The following is a 20,398-nucleotide window of genomic DNA, read 5'->3' on the forward strand; positions in this document are numbered from 1 at the left end:
GGGCACCATGGCGCCAGGGTTGAACTGTCATAGCCGCTGTAAGTCTGATGGTCTGACCCCCATTCACACACAAATGCACGCACATGCTCGTGCACACACACAGAGATCCTAAAGCTCTCTCTGATTATTCTTCAGCAGGTGTGAACAGACAGATCACTGGCCTCCGGGCCACTTAACTCATTTTATAATTTCACTGGCCTTTTCCAAATTCTTTTCCAGAAGTCACATCCATGTCGTCTTTTCTGCTGACCTCTTGATACCATGAGATTAAGCAGAGATTGCTCTCGGGGCACTGGGTTTTGCTATCAACTTGTTAATTTGTGATGTAATTGTAACAAGGTTCAATAAAAGGAAGGGAGGAGGCGGGAACCGGTGAACGTAACACGACATTTAATATAATAAACAAACAATAAAACAAACTTAAAATGCTGGCAGCTCCCTCTCGGGCGACTGCCGGTCATAAAAACACACTAAATCACACCATAAAGTCCAGGTCTGGTCCTCTCTCGCCTTACCCTCCTGTCACTCGTCCTTTTATGCTCCCGGAGCTGCTCCGTGAGAGATGCGAGAACGGTGCAATGCTCAGCTGACACACATGCCTCACCGGCCTCAGCCGTTCCCTCACGTAATGAATACTGTTTCTGGGCCTCCACTCGTTTCAAGTGAGGCAACTATTTAAACAGCCGTTTAAAAACACTTTTTATTCATATCACACATTTATGCAAAACTATTATAAACTTGCGGTGTACGGTACACCGGGTGTACCCATAGTCTCACAGAATCTCAGAAAATGTATTTTTAATAAGTTGTAAAATGAGCTGTCTGGACATCTGGGATTTGAAAATCCTAAAGTTTAGATTTTGTATAGTTTTAAAATAACCCATCACAGTGTATCATCTTTTTTCTGTAGTTTGCCCGTAGCATCTGATAGAGAGTTTGGACCCAGAAAAGGTTATGACCTTCCATATATGGTATTGTGTGATGTCAGGCTAAACAAGCAAATTGAAAACTTTGACATCTCTGTATCATATCATATAGTCCTAAAGGTGCAGTGTTATTTTCTCCATCATTGCTGAAATAATTTCAAAATGGTTGCTAAACACTTGGTTTTGTCCACATGTTTTATTTACTCAAAGAGACTCGAGAGACCAGTTAAGTCTAAATTTGCTTTTTGTTGGTCAAAAACAGGTAGTCCCACACCAAACCCATGCCTTTTTAAATGTTTTGAGAGTGACTTAGTCACAGTGTTTACGCTATTTGGGGTGTCAATCTACATGGCATTAATATATAAAAAGTAACAATTAATTTCTTATTTATAATTATTTGTATGACAAAATTGCATAATCGTGAAAATCCTTTATAAAATTAAATATCCCCATGTGCCCTGAAATGCACATATGCAGCGCTCCAAAGTGCCAGGAGATGGTGTGGTGCTAGAGTACGTGAAATTGATAGTAAACAATGCGCCTCTTTCACTGCTGGATGATCCAGTAAGTAAAACAAGGGCAGCCGTAGGTTGAGTTTATAATTGATATACCATCGGAGCCACGTCAGACTGCTGTGCTTCAGTTATTCTCTTCTCACGTTCTGTGACTAGCTTGAGCCATCTGTGCCATCTCCACATGACTTTAGATTACTGCAACACTCAAACCCAGATAATTGCTTTGATTGCCTGTGTGCTTGCAGTACTGTAGCCTCTCAATCTGTCTTGAATGACATTAAAGAGTCTTTGTTTCTGGCACCATCGTAAGAAACAATGAATCTATGAAATCCATTCATAAGCACCTCATCAGAAACCAATCAGAGAATCGGGGAGGCCAGCTGAAGTAACAGGGAGAGAGAGTTTCGTACGGAGCAGATGAGATATGCTGAATATCAATGTGAGCTATGAGTGGCAGCGTTGACATTTGTCGAGAACAAACAAGTTTCCTGTCAGAGATAAATACTGTAGGCAGCCCAGTGTCATTTCTCTGGCCCACATAGTCCTCATTATAATAGCACTCATGCCAAATAACCTTTTTGGTAATAGTGGTCTATGAGATGTTTGACAAATAAGTGCACAGTTAAAAACACACGGCAACAGAAACCCTTATGACTGGACAGAGTATTACAAATAAAATATTCAATCCAAGAACTGCCCACCAACAATCTCTCCTGAGAAGTCCCGCATTACTGGTCCCCATGGGACAGTAGTGGCCAAAAGTGATGTCTGATGATAAAGTGATAAAGTTTCTGTGGAAAAAGTGACATCTACAAATGTAAATAAACATTTTATGTATCAACAATTTTGTATGGATGTTGTGTTGTGGTGCTTGGTGCAAAACTGAAGCTCAGATTTGTGAAGAATGTTAGAAGGTTTGAAAAACACAAAGCTCGGGAGAATGGATTTTTAAACAAAATGAGATAATCAAAAAAATATTAATACTTACTTAATGCCTAATTATACTTGATGAATTATTCATTTTATTAATAAAACTGTGGTCAGTGTATGTTTTATGTCCTGTTAGCTGCTGTCCTTCTGTTTCCATATTTTGTGATTAAAATTTCTTCCATAAATCATTATTATTACTCAGAATAAGCTAAAATAATTAAACTAAGTTTAGTTTCCTCCATTTTATATCATCGTTTGTGGTTTAATTGAACCCGAGAGGTCATTAAAAGCAATTATTGCACAAAAATAGAAAAAGCCTTCTGCTCAGTTTTACCAGGTAGGCACTGCTACTTTAAACACCAAATACTATATGATGTCATGTATTTGAGGTACAGTACACAAATTATAATTAGGAATTATGATTCATTTACATTTACATTTAGTCATTAAGCAGACGCTTTTATCCAAAGCAACTTACAAATGAGGAATTTTGTATGGAACAAAATGCATTTCCTGACAGACTCTCCGGTTATATGAAGCGAAAAATACACACAAAATACCAATAAGTGATACACGTAATGATGCTCATCCAGAACTTTAGCTCAAAGAGAGACATGATTTAAGTTTTCCACAGAAGATCTCGGCTAGAAACGCATGTCGAGCTGAGTGCTCTGGTGGAGACAATCACATCTGTCACGGAAAGCTCCCTGGCAGAGTAATCTAATTTGAGCATGTTGCTACTTTCCCTCAAGTCAGGGATATACATGTCCAACCAAAATGTCAAACACTAGCGGAAGAGCCAGTACACCCAGAGGCTCAGGGTCTATTTGCACATAATGAGGCCAGAAGACCCTATCAGTGGTGTCAGTGCCTAACCTGTGCTTACACTTCCCGCATGACTAATGCTAATGAAAAATGTGTGAACAAGTGTCAGTTTGGTCAAAGAAGCCTGAAATAAGGTGCTTGCAGTAAAAAGGTCAGGGAATGTTGAGCCACAGTACTCTTACAGCAATGTGATACACTGTAAAAAAATCCCATTAAAAAATGGTAAAATAACCAGTATCATTTCCGTTAATGCTTAAATGCAATTAAATGCAGATCTAAAATACAGGTAAAACAACTGTAAAAATAAATATGGAACATTTCTTCATATTAATACACTATATTGTGCCCTATTTTACGGATTTTTACGGAGTGTACAAACAGGGACAGATTTGACATGTATGCAAATTCAAGACATCGAGAGACGTTTGTGAGAAAATAGGAAAATGATTTTGCTTGTTTTTTGCTGTACAGTACATTCAGTTGACTAGGGCCTGTGACAATTACCTTTTTATATAATATTTTGGTTCTGTTTTTCTTTAAATTGCTCATGCCACAGCATGTGTCCACCTACAGAGTCAGAGCTGCCAGTGTTAGTCATCTTCAAGCTATTACGACAAACATTTCGTGCTCATCTTAAAGAAATAAACAATATTCTTTACGCACACTGTATGCCTGATCCTCTAACCTGCACGTAAGTTGTATTGTAATGCAAAATTAAAATTAAGTTTAACTCGTATTCTGTTTTACAAATGCTGTATTTGAAAGCGTGGAGTAAATCACAAAAGGCATCAAATCACTAATAATGAAAATAGCGATCAAAATGGCTCATTTGTCATTGCCGCCTACCTCGGTGAGATATCGCATCCCTGCTGCATGAAGGCTCCCAGGGAAAACCACAGGCTGTTGAAGATGCCAAACTCATTACTGTGCTCTGGCTGTTTTTCCTGCTTCTCATCTCGCTGATTCTGATTCTGACCGTGTTGATTCGGTGACTGATTGGGTTCCGACGATGGTGGTTGGTTTTGATTCTGGTTTTGCTGTTCCGTTGCGTCCTCTTCATCGTCCGCGTGCCACTCATATGGACTGAAGCGGCTCACCAGGAACAGCACCACACTCACACCAATGTAGGCGAACACAATGCACATCCAGATCTCATAAGCCAGTGGGTCCAGGAAGGAGAAGACACCTGGTTTGGACTTGGTGGGCTTTTTGATCATGATGGATATGCCTAAGCTCATGAAAGGTTTGGAGAAGTCGATGACCTCCTCTCTGACCAAAGTGATGGTGAGGGGAGCAACAGCCACATCTGCTTTCTATAAAGACAACATGATAACATCATTAAAGGGATAGTTCACCAAAAAATGACAATCATGTACTCTCCCTTATGTAATTTCATACGTGTATAAATTACTTTGTGCTGATTAACATAGAGAAAGATATTTTGAACAATGTTAACAACTTTAAGACATCATTGGTGCCCCAGAACTGTTTGCTTTCATACATTCTTCCAAATATATCCTTTTGTGTAAAAGAACAAAAAATATACAATATTTTGTTCTACTATGGTAGTGGATGATATCCCAGAACTGAAATCTGCCCAAAACATTCTTCCATTTGTGATCAACAGTACAAAGAAATGTATACAGGTATAAATAATAACACAGGCAAATAACTTAAGAGGGTTAGTTCCAGTCCTTGATTCAGATTTTAAGCGATTTTCATCGATTTTCTTTGCTGTCCTTCCAAAACCTTGGTTCTCCAAATTAATAGTATTCGAAAAGGTATTCAAGGCTAGTGTACCTTATTGCTTACATACAAGATTAAAATGACAAATCAAATACAAAAAATTTATATTTTAGAAGCAGCTGAACATATAGATAACTTCAAGAATTATGAATTACTATAGGTTCAGTTCAACTGTATCCTCAAAAGAACCTCTCCTACAGCAACGCTCTCCATCCTTCATAATAATACCACGTTTTATTGAAGGAGCGGAAAAAAGAACGAGGTTTGAGAACAGAGTTGAGATATTCATTTTTAGCCCAATGAAGACAGACTACTGACAATGCTTAGCTCTAAAGCCACTAATGCTGTAGCCTCAGGATAAGAGTGCTCTGAATAGGAAATGGAGTGCTTGCACACAGCTTGCCTTAGATTCACCTCAGTTTTCCTCTTGAACATGTCAATGTGTTTGTTTGTTAGCTGAAAAATACGGTTCCCTGTTTTGTCACTGACGGGTCCTCACTGTTCTGACATGCCCTGGCAGAGGGGAGAATCTGTGATAGGCGTTAACTTTTGTCCAACCTGAGGCGTTGAGATTTAGACACACTGTCCTGTCCTAAATCCTGTGGCACACTTTTTCAGCACTTATTTTCAAAAGGGGTTTGTGTCAGTGTTTGGAATTGGGAAAATTCCGCCTTGAGGTAAAGTAACTGTGAATGTACGCTATGGCGCATGTGAACTGAATACACCCCACATAAAACGTAACATCAAATTTCATGCGGTATTGCAGTTTTTACTTACACCATACACTAGTTCTCCAACCATTCCATTCCACATCTTCGTCTCGCTGTCTTTTGCCCCATACTTTCCATCCCCCACAAGCTCTAGCCGGTAGGAATAGCCCACATGTTTGGCGATCTCTGCAGCCAGCTCCACGCAGTAACCTTCATACTTGTCATTCCCATGAAGCTGCTCGTGGTTCTTCTTAAGCATCACATATGGAGATTCCTACAGTTGAGGAACGTAATGTAATTTAATGAGGGCTCTTATTTTGGTTGAGAAGTTTGTGTGGGAAATGCATGATTCAGGGTGGTTGTTATGAAGGGGCTTGGATAAAAACCTTGCATCAGCTACATCAAATGTCTTCCAGCATTTTTTCAGCTCATAAATTATGAAAGCACCACGCTTCTGATCAATCGCAGAGAATGCAGAGAACCCCATCAAAAACATGAAATAAATATATGTGCATGTATGAAATATCTATGGTGAAAGGCCTATATGGTGTGTGCTCGCATGAAAAATAATTCACTCTTCATTCACACTTAAATATAAAGGTGCTTAAAAGGTTCTTAACAGCGATTCCATAGAAGAACCATTTTTGGTTCCATAAAGAACCATTCAGCCAAAGCTTCTTTGAAGAACGCTCTCTTTCTTACTTTTTTATAATCTGAAGAACCTTTTTTCGCCACAAAGAACCTGTTCTTTAGATGTTCAAAGTTCTTTATGGAACCAAAAGGTTTTTCTATGACATCGAAAAACTTTTGAAGCACCTTTTTTTAAGAGTGCACTGTGAAGAACATGGTTGTTTTATTAGCGCTGTTCTCTGCTTTAATGACAAATCAATATCACACCTGTCTTACCATCCCAGTCAAAGAAGACTCCTTAAGGGATTGTGGGATTTTTGGAGTTCGGGTGAAATAAGATTAATAACCACTCAAAACTTCAAGTGAGACCGCAAACTGTGCCCGTAATGAGCAGAGCAGTGAAACCAGCAGGGTTCAAAAGCATTCGCACTACCTATCAGCCCTGTGAGAGGACAGTGATTCACCACAGAACTGTTCATCTTCTGAATAACTGATTTGTGGTGACAACTTATTATATACATAGAATATGCATCATTAAAACCAAATAAAATTGTTATGAAATTGGACTACAGGAAGAGGAGCCAGGCGGAAGATAAACCTTTTATGTCAGACACCTCTGAATCATTAGCGCCTTTATCAATCATTAGTCCGATGTGTACAGAAACACACAGCATGCACAAAACACGCAGCATTTCTTCTTGTCGACACTGATGACTTGTAATTCACACTTAGCAAGAACAGCAGAACGGAAAAATTAGAAAAAGTAAGAGAGAAGATAGAATCATGGTCATACAAAAGATCTGTGTTGAGCTTCAAAAGAAAAACAAATAAAAATCACAACCAGCCAGGGCTGAGCAATAAAACTAATATAATGCATCTCTAAAACTTTCCAGCCTTTTCATAAAGTTCAATATACATCTTGACATTTTGGATTTGTTCCCTGGGTGGCATTAAAAAGCATTGCCTTCGTTTCAAAATGTCAATTCCTTTTACTGATGATAATTGTTTCTGAAATGGACACATAACAATACTAAGTATTGATCAACTCACAAGAATGGTGGTGACTACATAAGTCCTGTTTTGCAGTCCGAACGTCTCATTGACCGTGCTGGTGTAAGTAGCTGTGCTCACATATTTCTCATGTTCGTTCCAGAAGCCCACCTGCAGACAGAAAGAGCAACATCACAGCAGTGTGGAGAGGAATGTCAGACTCACTATTTTTAGAATGTTAAATATTCATATTGATGGCTTAAGAGGAGCTGTAATCACTTGAAACGCGTGCACGGCTCTTCAAGCTTCCTGTGACTAACACGTCATTCCATTTCATCACAGTGTATTTCAGGTGCAGTTTCAGGTTAATCATTACCAATCACATTTAAGTCAAGAGAATGTCAAGCTACACGCGTGTAGCACAATTTCAAAGTGAGAAAAGTGACAGTTTTGCTATGGTCAGTCCAAAATCAATTGCCAAAGACAGGTCACTTCAGAAAAGTATTTATATAAGTAAGTATGGGGTGGTTTACGCTACAGGGCTTATGACCCAGACTAAAATACATGTTACAGTCATCTAAACTAAAACAACTTGCACCGATGTATTTTTGATTGCCATTGTGTTGTATTAAAATGCACACAAGTAATGTTTTTTGTAAGGCATGTTTCTAAAAGCTACTTACATGTCCTAATTTAACTAAGGCCTAATCCCGCCTCTAAAAGTGTAGCAAGTGTCTAGAGTTAAATTCAAATAATTTAAGGCATGAAGAAATTGTTATCACAGGAAAAAACTTTTACATATGCTATTTTAATGCTTAAAAATTATTTAAGTGATAAAATAATTGAATGCAGTGGGACTTTAAATTATTTACAATGATGGTTTACGTTAGTTATTTAGTTTTTTATTATATTGACAAATATTCTACACACAGTAACATATTCAAAACTGCATCTGTCTCACAAAAGTTTAACAAAAATGAAAAGTGACTGTCATATTTCTCATATTTTCACTCTGGCGGTTCTGATGTAACAGCTGAACAAAAATCTTTGTTCAATTTAGATAATTTGGTATACAGTATATGTTGGTAAATACGTATGAGCTGCAGTAGATGGTTTCTTTATTATCAAGTATAGTTGATGGATTTCCTTTTGAGCTATTGACATCACCTTAGCAAGAGGTTTAGTATTTTGATATACAGTATATTAATTGTTGCAATTTCTAGCAAGTATTTGACAAAAAGATTTTGATTACTTTCTTGGGTCCATTTGGGCTGAATTCCATCACGCTGACAGTGAAGTTGGTCCGATGTCCTTTGTCATTAAACTGAACATTGCCAGTTAGTCCTTCAAACTTCACCTATTCACAAAATCACAATTATATTATTGATTCTAAAGAAGTGACATATTTGAAACTACATTCTCCTACAAAAGCCTTACATTTATTCGTATTCAATTTTTTCTTTATAAAATATTTCTTGAACATTTACTGTTACAGTGCGAAGCCTGGTGTGGGTTTTTATACAGTGAAAGCACAGGCTACCTGCTGTAAGGCTCTCTGAATGTCAATGCCCTGGCCCCAGGGTGCAGGAGGGTTCGCCAGACATTCTCCTGCATTCCCCCTGCGAGAGATATCGATGCGTTGCTTTCTCAGGTTCTGGAAGGCAGTGGCCATGACAGTCACCCCATCATACGTGAGAGCTCCAGTGTACTGAGAAGTGCAATGAAGATGTGACGATTCAAATGAAAAGGCAAGAGAACAACAATGCACATTCTTTTAACACATGAAAACAGTAGTCTGTCCTGCTGAAAAGACCAACGCGTAGAAGACATCAAGCTATACGTTTTTAAAGTATGTATGGTTACTGGGCATTAAATGACCTCGGCATTGTCCTCTTTTGCTAGAGAGCATCAGAATAAACCCTGGAAAGGTCTAAATCATGGTCTTTTCAGCAGGGCTAAATCATAAAAATCATACTTTAATTACTAAGACCTCGCTGTACCTTCAGTCTCCTTTTGGGGCTTTTCAAGTCTTTACTGTCAAACTCTAGCCATTCCTGTATCATTCGGCTGACAGCAGGATCTGTGTAGTTCATGAGCTGAAAGCCTGTCACATTGGCACCTCCCTTCTTGAATTCTGTGAGATTAAGATCCATAAATCCCTAAAAGTAAACACATCAAAATCTCCTTTTATCGATATATGCCGCGGCACCGTCATCTGAACCTAACATAACAAAAATACCAAGAGAACTTTAAGTGTAGCTTTAAAGTGCATTTGAAACAAATAAACAATACATGCACATGGACAATGTATATGGGTGGTTGAAAATTATACCATACTTTACATGTGTCATATGGTGTGACATAAACACTTTTTATAAAGAAAACTGTTAATAATATATTATTTTATATCAGCAATATTTATATTTATAATACAGAATAGAGTAATTATCATTGTTGGTAGATTTATCAAATTTTTGCTGTCACACCACAGGACACATTTTTTTGTCAAATACCCATATTCTTATTACATAGAAATATCAAATTAAATCATTTTAACAACATTATTAATGAATAATTTAGATTGGCAAATTAAAAAACAAGGTGTGTCTATCTATCTAACCATGCAGGAACAGGATGAACTCAACAGAAAAATAGTACAGCGCCTTTTCAAACACAGTTACAGAACACCACATGAACTCAAAATTGTAGTCAGAATACTTCTCAGACATCATTATATCCTCCTAGACTAAATCTTGAAATATTGTTAGAGGTATGAGTGTATTGTCAAAGTAGTTGCTGACATGGCCACAAGTCATGCGCATTCTTTGACACTTTAATATAAGACCTACTAATACAATGATTTCCGTACAGAAATGCATGCTGGGCAACAGTATGGTAACAGCTAATTGTATCTCTGTGTTTGTATGTTTAGACGGGTGACCACCTCCCACTGAGATGAACCTCAGGGGAATCCATCACACAAATGCTGCATTCACGCAGTTTTATTATAATTAAATATGCGATGACATCTTTTTCATTATTGCTGAATCAGATTATGCGCAAGAGAGAATTTCAGTTTGGACTATCTTATTTTCTTTTCATTAGAGAACCCAATTATAAATGTACGATGCATCCTGTGAAATCACAGTTTAGTGTTTTTTTACAGATGGCCAATTATAATTTCTGTGCAACAATTATTATTATTTTACTCCAGTAGACTGCTTAAATATAAGGTAGTCATGAAAACAGGCTTGAGCTGGCAAACGTTTTTTTGGCTTTCATCGTTTATATATTGGGCTTGCAATATTTAATAATAAATCATATAAAGCCATTCAGTTTTCCCATTAAACCAGACCCACCCATCCACTCAAACACTCACTCTCATCCTACAGGTATGAAAATACATCTAATGCCTTTAAGATCGAGTACAATGTAAATTCCCACATTTCAGCATAATCTGCAGTCTGTCTGCATTGTTGCCTTTAAAAGCACGCATGCTCACCACTCAAAAAGAAAAACGATATCGCTCAAATCACTGCCATCACTTTCTCTGAGCATTCCCTTGTGTTTCAGTGAATGTGCAGCAGATTAACCAACAATACGTGCCTAAGTAGCCTCAAGGCGCAAGCTTCATTCGTGCAGACGCACAGAGGGCTGTAGGACATTAGCTGCTTCACTTACCAGGTTCGCTAGTATGTAGTGGTAGTTCTTCAGGTTCTTTTTTTGCGCTGCTATCTAGAGGACACAAAGGCAACAGAAAGGTGAGCATAAAGGTTCAAGCCTTTGTCTCGCTGTCTCTTATGGCAGCCCTCTTTCAGTCAACACTAATCAAAGCATAATTTTAAGCCCGCTTCTTTAAATAGCAATGAATGGGTCATATCATTCAGGAGTTAATTGCACACCCTCACAAGCTCACTGAGCTCAGAATATCTGTGATCAGAAGTGGCAATCGGAACGTGTGATGGACGGGAGGAATGAACGATTTGGCATCTGTCACCATAGGAAGTCCAATTACAGGGTTTAATGACTACATATACATCATGACTGCAGGAACACCTGCAGACTCCTGGAAAGCACACTGAAAGGGTTAAACTTGTGTCTGATGATGATCACTCAGTTTGGACTTTATCAAGATCTTGTCAGTTGAACAGCGAGGAGACTGACTAAGCAGTTTTATAATAGAAACATGCAATGTATACATTAATATATACATTATATATTCGTTTTTCAATCTTGTCTCAGATGGATCAAGAATTTACCAAGTTTAAGATGGAGCTGAGTCTCTCCAGCTCACAATCCAGAATGATCTTGTACTCCTTTTTATTGTCCAGATCTTGGATGACTTTCAAGAACGCCGCTTCTGTCAGAGTGTCAAAGTTTATGGATGTCACTTGCCAGGTCTTCTCCGCAGCCGTGTCCAAAATCTTCTGTAGCACTGTCAGACCTTCAAAAAAAGAAGATGAAAACTTATACAATGTGAATATTCATAACAGACAGCTGTTTGCACGGATACACATTGCTTTCAGCACAATATGTCGAAGCATCTGTGTCTGAATTTCATTACCTTAAGAAAGTGATGCAACTATGAATATCACTTAAAGGAATATCTCACACAAAAATTAAACTTCTGTCATAATTTACTCACCCTCACGTCGTTCCAAATCTTTATACAGATTTATTTTGTAAAACAAGGTAGATACTTGTTAAAGGTATAGTTCACCCAGAAATGTAAGTAACTGAACAGTGGTGTACCCATTCACTACTATGCTATAGACACAAAACAATTAAAAGTCAGTGCATAACGATGTTCTTCAAGATATCTTAGTTTGTGTTCTGCGGAAGAAAGAAAGTCATACAGGTTTGAAATTACAAAAGGGTGAGATTACCCCTTTAAGATTTCTTAAGGCTCTTGCCAAACATCAACAGTTTGCAGTCACCAGACAAAAATAAACCACAAGAGGTGATTTTAAAAACAATAATGATTTAATTACTTGAACTTTTGTTCTCTAAAATGTCTTTCTACCTTTAAACAACATGAGGGTGAGTAAACAGTGATAGATTACGACATTGTGCTGTTTGGTGCACACATTAATTTTAGATTAATGCTTATGTGTGTGCGTCATTAGAGTTCAACGGCGATATTTACAGATATAAATTCACAGATAAAAATATATATCAGTATAATATTAGTTATGAGCTGGAAAAATGTCTACCAAGTGCATCAAACCGTGCAAGCAATTTGTCAAGCGCTACATGGCAATCTGCCCACGTAAAACTATACTCATGCTCTTGTGCTTTGTACATCTTACTGTAGGTCCACACATCTCACCCATTGTGTTATCTTTAGTGTTATGACTTGAAGTAAAGTGTGGAAGACAAAAAAAAGACATGTACTCCTGAAGAGAAGCTCAATCTGTATATTCAGCAGGGGGTCTCTGCTGTTCTGCTTCAGCTATGATCAACATCTGCTTTTATAGGACATGTTTCAAGTCTTTTAATACAACACATTTAGCAGATTCTTGAAGGACCTTTGTAAAAGGAGACTGAATGGTATTTATTTCTACACTCAACAACGTTCTTCCATCACCACTAGCTCCCTTACATCTGAACCACACATCTAGTTTCCGATAATAAATTCCCTCTGGTGCTTATTATCCTTTCAAACAAAACAAAATGTTGTTTTGAGTAACTATGCTGCCTTTCACAATCTGCTAGATTCAAAGTCTCACAACCAAATATATCAACTGAACGGCTACATTTTAGAAGAGAAAATGACACAATGTGATATTAATAGACAGAACTCTGCTGAGAGTCGGCGTTAAATTTACTGCTCCGGACGGCCTGCTGTGAATTTCATTAGAACCTAACAGCCAATTGTATTGGATGTCTTTGCCACACAGAGATGAAATGCATGTATGAATAAACACACAGTTTCAGATCATTTCACTTTTCCATCGAGCAATTGATCAAGGTTACTGTATAACTTCCTGTTTAACACACCATTATAAATAGTTGAATTGAAAAATGATCTCTTCAGTACCTTCCTACATGTATAGCTTTCGCAAGCATATTGATATTTCCCCAAAATAAAACTAAAAGAAAATGCACTGTCCATTTATTAGACTGTTACCTGCCACATTTCCCTTCATGTACTGTATAAAAATCTATTTAGCTCACAGCTCACCCCATCCAAATGTTATGTGAATCCCCTCAGAACTAATACAGCTATATAAAGACGGTTTTATTGTACGCCCACACCTTGGTTATCGGTCTGGCTAGTGGCTAGTCATATAACTATTTATATTATATTTCATTTATATTAATTTATGTCAATATTTCATTTATATTAATTGTATTAAATTAAATAAAAACTACTCAACAGTTTTTGATTCTTTGTGGAGGTCTAGTTTAAGTTAAGTTTGCTGCTGTCTCTTAAACCGTCTACAGTCTTCTTGTTGAGTTCTGTCAGGAAAGCTGAAATGTGCCATTTCCAAATTCAGAATTGCTAAATTAATGATTATACACTGTTTAGTTTTGATGCAAATGTTTTATGTTTTGTGCAAAGTTGTCTCCGCATGAAAGCTAGATTAAGATTTTAAAAAAGAGTATTTTAACTTTGGAAAAATAAATTACTGCTCTAATAACGTGAAATAAAAAAATAAACAAAACCACTTGCAAAACTATTATGTAAAATCTTAATATTCGGCATTGAGCAGAGTCGTGTGTAAAATGCTGATCAAGAGTACTGCGCCGTGTTGTGTGCACTTCCCAACTTCAAAAGACAATCTCGGTCACGCTGACTGAATAAGGTAAATTGCCTGTCAGGCTTTACCTAGAGAAACAAGATCAAACCTGTGCATTTTTTAAATGGACATTGCAACTTAATGCAGAAATCAATGTTGGCTTTATTATGATAAGCTTGCTGGTCAACAAGGAGGAATTCGGCAAGCAGCCAAATTTTAACTGCAAAGACACGGAAAATCTCCAACCACAGGCAAAAAGCGTGGCTGCCTTCAAAGTAAATGTTAGATCAATACTGATGTTATATTATTCATCAGACCTACCTCCTAATAATACCTGACTGCGCGGTCACAATTAAACCAAACAAGTGAGATGTTTCAATGCAAACTGGCAGACACGTTAAAATGGGTCAGGCAATAATTCAGAAACTGAAGTGAATGTAAGAAAACATGATTAATCCGATTTGTGTTTTTAAATGAATTTACATTTGTTGTGGATGTTGGATTGCACATTTGGTCGTGGATTTGGCTCATAATTGGAGCTGTCAACACTTGTAACTCGTACATTATTACCCAGTCTCTTACTCTCAAGCTTGGTGTAAGAAAAAGCATGATTAGTTTTGCGCTTCTGTCAAAAAAATCTTCCACTTTTGTTAACACTAGAGCTCCAGCATGAATTTTTTCAAAATTGTCGACTACGTCTAGAAATAAGCAGACTAAGATCTTATAAATATAGATACTCATCTTGGCCCGCCGCATTCTATTTGCATAAAACGTTAACAATGCATATCATTAACTGACAAAAATCTGGACTGTAGCAAATGTAAAAAGTCAGATAGGAAAAAATCATTGAAAGTCCATTATTTTGCATAATTTACATAATAATAAATCTCCTTGTATTTCAAAGTAATTTTGTCAAAAGGAAACATTTTTGTGACTTTGTCGCACCTCTTCACACAAAAATCTAAAAAAAGGCTAAATAGGTAACCAATGCCGAAGTTAAGTTTGTCATTGAAAGAACGAACGAAGAGCCATTCACTGGCATTCATTAAAAAGACTGTGTCTGATTGCATTTACAAATGCCTCCACATCCTTAGCCATGCTGATGTTCTGCCTGCTCATTTCGCCTGCATCTCAGCCCGTTTTAGCTGCAGTGAACCTGTTTCGTGCTGGAGAGCAAACCGGCTTTATCTCCCACTGAGCGGTGCTAAAACTCAGATAAGACGGGAAGAGAGACGGACGCCGCTTTCTGTTCTTTTCGCCGTTAGCGTTGCCTGCTGCTACTGCAGCACTGTTGATAAGAGAGGAATCGGGACAGAGATGAGTTCAGGATTGTCTTGGAAGAGCAGAACCAGCTTGGCACAACCTGTGAATCAATTTTTGTCTCAATCATCACAACTGGCTCTGTATTAAAAGGCCCTGATTGTTTTATTTGGGTCTTTGAGGAGCGTGCACATGTGTCCATCTCATTATGCTTGAGTCAGTAAACATCTGTGTGAGTTGGCAAGGACAGATTTGTTGGGTTGTGACCACTAAACTGCTGTCAGCTGAACAGATGATGCCCGGCCCATCTGTAGGAGCTTTGAGATGATATCTGAACACACCTGACAAATGTTGCTGTAAACACTGAAGTGTGAGACCAGGTATCAGTGAGGCATGGTTTGAAATAAAACACAACACGACACCTCAGAGCCCGGTCTGGGGGGCCGAGGGGCATCGCCACCCAATTTTTTTGGGTCCTTTCAGTAACATCCAGCAGGTAATTAAATATGGCAGAGGCTATTTGCACTAAGTTTAAATAGCAATAGATGTTATTTACACTAAGAGAACATAGCAACAGATGCTATTTACACAAAGTTTAAATAGCAGTAGGTTCTGTTTACACAAAGTGAAAATAGCAGCATTTCTAAGCCATATGCTAATTACACTGTACGCTGTATTTTCTTTGGAATAAGTAATAGTAGTTAGATCCTATTGGTACTTATAAATAGTCGAAGATAACGTTACTATTTGCACCTCGGTACTGTTATGCATTAAACATTATGAAATAGCATAAATCATTATATTTATAAATGTATAAAAATTATTAAAATGATAGCAACTTATTGAGATATTGAGGCCCTAATCTTTCCCTAAACCTTTTTGATAAAAAGGAATTTTAATTCTTATATATACTGTATTTATAAGAAATGGCTTTAAGATCTGTAATGTGATCGAAAAAGGTAAAAGAGTGTTTACAGCGAGAGGTGGATTAGAACCCCAGTCTCCAGCGCCAGTTCATATTCAAACTATGAACTAAATACTTATCTTTAAATGTTAATTTAGTAAATTACAATGAATCAAAAAAGAATAAAATATTAAACAATCCCCCGAATCCATATGTCATTTATTTTAGTAAATATTGATTATGCACTTACTTAATCGAAATCTTATGAAATTCATTTATTTTAAAATTGTAATTGATTGACAATTTAAGACATTTCATCTAAAAATTTCAAAACAATCTCACAGGTATTTGTAACTATTTTACGAGGTGGCTAATTTCTATGAATTTGTACGATCTTATTTGTATGTTTTAGTGCACTTTCGATTTGCTTTCACTTCAGTGATCTTAGGTTTATGCGTGGGGTTAGCGGAGGGACTCCATTGTAGCTTTTTTCTAATAATCGTACGATTTGTACAATTCACATCATACGAAATTATGCGAATTAGCCATCTTGTATAGTAATTACTTTACGAATTCCCATGAGATCAGGTTGAAAATTATTGCTTTTGATTCAACTGTAAATTTGAGGTTTAATGTGTGAACAGAAGAGCTACATGATGTGACATGAACATTTCAAACACAAGCTCTCCCTCACACACACACATACAAACACATTTACGCACACAGGAATTACTAAAAGGTTTAAAATAACCTAGACACTAAGTAGTGCTGTACCCAGGCAACAAGAGTGTAGCATGGCTTTCTTAAGGCAGTTGTTGTGTTTGTGTGTGTATGAAACACTAAGCATCCTTGTGTTCTTAGTTCGGCAACATGGAAGCGTCCATGAGGTACGCGAATCAATGAAATGCTCATTACCCTGCCTGTTTCATGATTACTGTGTGATCTCCTTAACAAACTTTGTAGAATCAATAGACAAACGTTATACAAACATTACTCTAATGTTCTTATTTGCAGCACATTGCTCTGGCAGTGCCATAATGATTTCCTGTTATCCTCGGATGACATCATGACAGTTTGATAATGATTGGATATGGCAAATATGACAAGACTGGCACATAAGTGTCTACACTCGCTGGAGATATATATGATGTGGCCAGTGCTCATCCGTAACCAAGTCACAAATCATGATCTTCCACTGGACTTCAAATAGATTATAAAAACAATCCTGCCAGTATCAGGGAGCCATAAGTAAAATTACTACACCTGAGGCACGAGGAGTGTCAAAATATAACCATATTACAAGCCAAGATGAGCACCTCAATGGGATTAGATATAATCTTCACGTCTCCCCACATGAGAAAGCTTTCACAGCAATATCTTCAAAAGCCCCTAAATCACAAATCACTAGATCACCCACAATTCATCTTCATCACATCCTGAACTGCCTTACAGTGTATTACTGTTTTTTTATGGCTACAGCTGCAGTGCCGGTACAGAAAGAAAGTAAAATATTTACAGAAGCCCATCTGATTTGTCGAGTTGTTTTTCTGTGGTAGACCGACTCAGAAATTCACAGAAGGCATGTTAGCGTAATATTTAACTGACCTGAGTCTGAGCTGTACATGTAGACAAACTTGGTCCACTTGTAATGCTCGACGAGGGCGATGAGAGCATCCTGGAGCTCGGGTCTCAGCTGGATCACAAACTGGTTGTTGGTGTCGATGGGGAAGCTGGGCGTTACGAAGCACACGTGAAGAGCGCCGCAGAACGACATGAGCATGTTCATGGTCCTCCTGTCATACAGGCCAATGATAGCGTAGACTCCTTTGGAGAACTGGGAACAAACTGTGAAGAGCAGAAGAGAAAAAAGATGACGTGTGTGTATGAATGTCTATGTCGCTACTGTCCTGCTGAAACATTGTATCTCCATATTTCATGATTTACATTTTTTGCCTTAAATTATTATTATTAGTCACCCTTTATGTTTGTAACTGGATGTTGCAATTATCTAACCAAAAAAAGTATTAAAAAGTGCTTGTCAAGAGCTTGTTTTTCCATTTCCTGAAAAACAGTGAATGTGGACATCCAAGGTTATTTACATAAAATTGCCCAAAAATTATTTTTATAATCTTAAGGTCTTTCTCTTCATATTTTGTTTATATAACCTAACCTAATGTTGATTCGACAAATAACACGAGGGATTTATTTACAGGGTATAAATTAATATAAACAGTATATTTATAAAGGTTCTACGTTTTTAGAATATCTGACAAAACAATTTTACAGTGTACAAATTAACTTTGATCCAAAAAAATAAACAGAATTTTTGTCTTGTTTTTAACAAAATAGCCGATTACCCTTAAAACAAAAAAGTTTTAATGAGAAACAAAATCGTAGAAGACATACTGTATTTTTATTACCCATTGGCAAATTGTTTTAATTCAAAACATTATTTTGTTTTAAATATCTTTGTATTTTTAAAGCATGAAACAATTGCCAGCTGGGAAGAAGAGCTTTCCCATAAAATGAAGGTATTCTTTGAAACCAGTTTTGTCATCCAATTTAATTATTTTTATTTATTTATAAAAAATTTTGCTGATGTACTGCTGTAACAACTGTGCCCCAACTAGAAAGAAGCGTAACAGTTTATCAAGTCCACATTAAAAACACGTGAGAGCTTTATTTTATCTTTGCTGACAGAAGTACACTTCGAACATCTTCAATCAATACACAGTCTTGATGCAAGGATGCTGCAGTAGTCAATACCACTCCATTAAAAATGATCTCACGATTGCCCCCAAAGCAACTCCACAAGACCTCAGTGTGTCTTTCTTCTTTGTAATTACAGTGACAGTGAAACATCCACCCACCAATCATTTCTGATTCATCCCCCTCACAGCCAGCTAAACCCCATGTGCTTAAGAACATGGCCATTGATTTCATTGCAGTACTCAAGACGTAAATCTGTTCCATATAAGCCCTTTGCTTCAAAAAGTGTCAATGTTGAGTTTCAACATGAAAAGCTCAAGAAAACTCTGTGTCGACAGTGTATTGACATTTCTCACACCTATCCTGAGAACAACACTGCCATCCTATATTTTCACCTGGACTCACACTCGTAGGTACAACGTACACGTTGCAAGGTGCAATGTGGCAGGATTTTACAAGTTTGTGAAAACAAAGCAAGCTGATTTTCTGATTTTATAATACAAATAAATAAATGATTGCAATATCACATTGCAACAGCACTGTGGGATAGTATTTGTGTTTGTTTAAAATCAACATGAGGATGATTACTTGTGTCCTGATTGGCTGAGACCTTGGACCTCATGAACTTAATAAATTAATTTCTCAAAACAGTTTTACAGTACATGATTAGTTTCACCGTGTTAGAGAGAAAATAAGTGATGTTCAAATGTATGACCACCTGAAATTAAAATAGAGGTTTTGGGGTTTTGGAGTTATATGCCTCAATAGTAAAAATGTCATCACAGGAAAAAAGAACTGTCCTCTTCTTGCAGGTTCATGGATCAAATAATAATATTGTAATTGTGAAAACGATAATAATGAAGCATAATTGTTGCAATATTAATGTGTTAAAAGGACAGTTCACTAAAAAATAAAAATCAAGTTGTTCCCAACCTGTATAATTTTCTTTCTTCTGATGAACACAGAGAAAGATATTTGAAAGCATGCTTGTAACCAAACAGGTCTTGCCCACAATTGACTACCATAGTAGGAAGAATTACAATGGTAGTCAAAAAGTGACCCAGAACAGTTGATTATCGTTTCAACCATGCAGCCCTCATGAGTATTTTAAGTCTTAACATTAATCATAACATTAAATCATAACATTAGTTCTATAATCAACACTAATAATGTGGGCATTTTCATCTTATTTATAGTTATAGAATTTTGCTGAAATATTTACCATCAACCACAAATGGTTTCTACATGTGTTCATGCTATAAGACAGACCTTCCATCCGTTCCAGCTAACATATAATTCCAGTGGAGATGTGTGCTATTTGCATTCAGACATGTTGGTTCCCTGGGGCTTTGAGGATGTGAATGAAAGATGTGCCACAGTTGTGACATACTTCAACTCTAAATCTTCCCTTCAGGCAAGCAAACTTTCGAACCGACCTCAGAAAACAAGCCTTTCGCGTCTGTGTGAATAACTCAGATAGCAGATAGCCCTCTCTGCTCCTCTATCCTCA

At 37.2% G+C, this 20,398-nt stretch overlaps 1 protein-coding gene across 3 annotated transcripts in view; it reads right to left on the reverse strand.

Moving 5' to 3' along the window:
- gria1b (glutamate receptor, ionotropic, AMPA 1b) overlaps positions 1-20,398 on the reverse strand; it is a gene marked incomplete at both ends in the record, with an annotated part of 35,438 nt that overhangs the window by 9,655 nt on the left and 5,385 nt on the right. For all 3 annotated transcript variants that reach the window (XM_079486265.1, XM_079486264.1, XM_079486266.1), the window contains 9 exons: positions 4,043-4,509; positions 5,720-5,926; positions 7,333-7,443; positions 8,525-8,629; positions 8,813-8,980; positions 9,273-9,431; positions 10,954-11,007; positions 11,532-11,716; positions 17,785-18,024. In XM_079486265.1, coding sequence (XP_079342391.1) covers positions 4,043-4,509; positions 5,720-5,926; positions 7,333-7,443; positions 8,525-8,629; positions 8,813-8,980; positions 9,273-9,431; positions 10,954-11,007; positions 11,532-11,716; positions 17,785-18,024 — 1,696 coding nt within the window. The remainder of the gene's footprint in view (positions 1-4,042; positions 4,510-5,719; positions 5,927-7,332; positions 7,444-8,524; positions 8,630-8,812; positions 8,981-9,272; positions 9,432-10,953; positions 11,008-11,531; positions 11,717-17,784; positions 18,025-20,398) is intronic.

The sequence above is a fragment of the Barbatula barbatula genome (assembly GCF_947034865.1).
Source record: "Barbatula barbatula genome assembly, chromosome: 22".
In the NCBI taxonomy this organism is placed as follows: domain Eukaryota; kingdom Metazoa; phylum Chordata; class Actinopteri; order Cypriniformes; family Nemacheilidae; genus Barbatula; species Barbatula barbatula.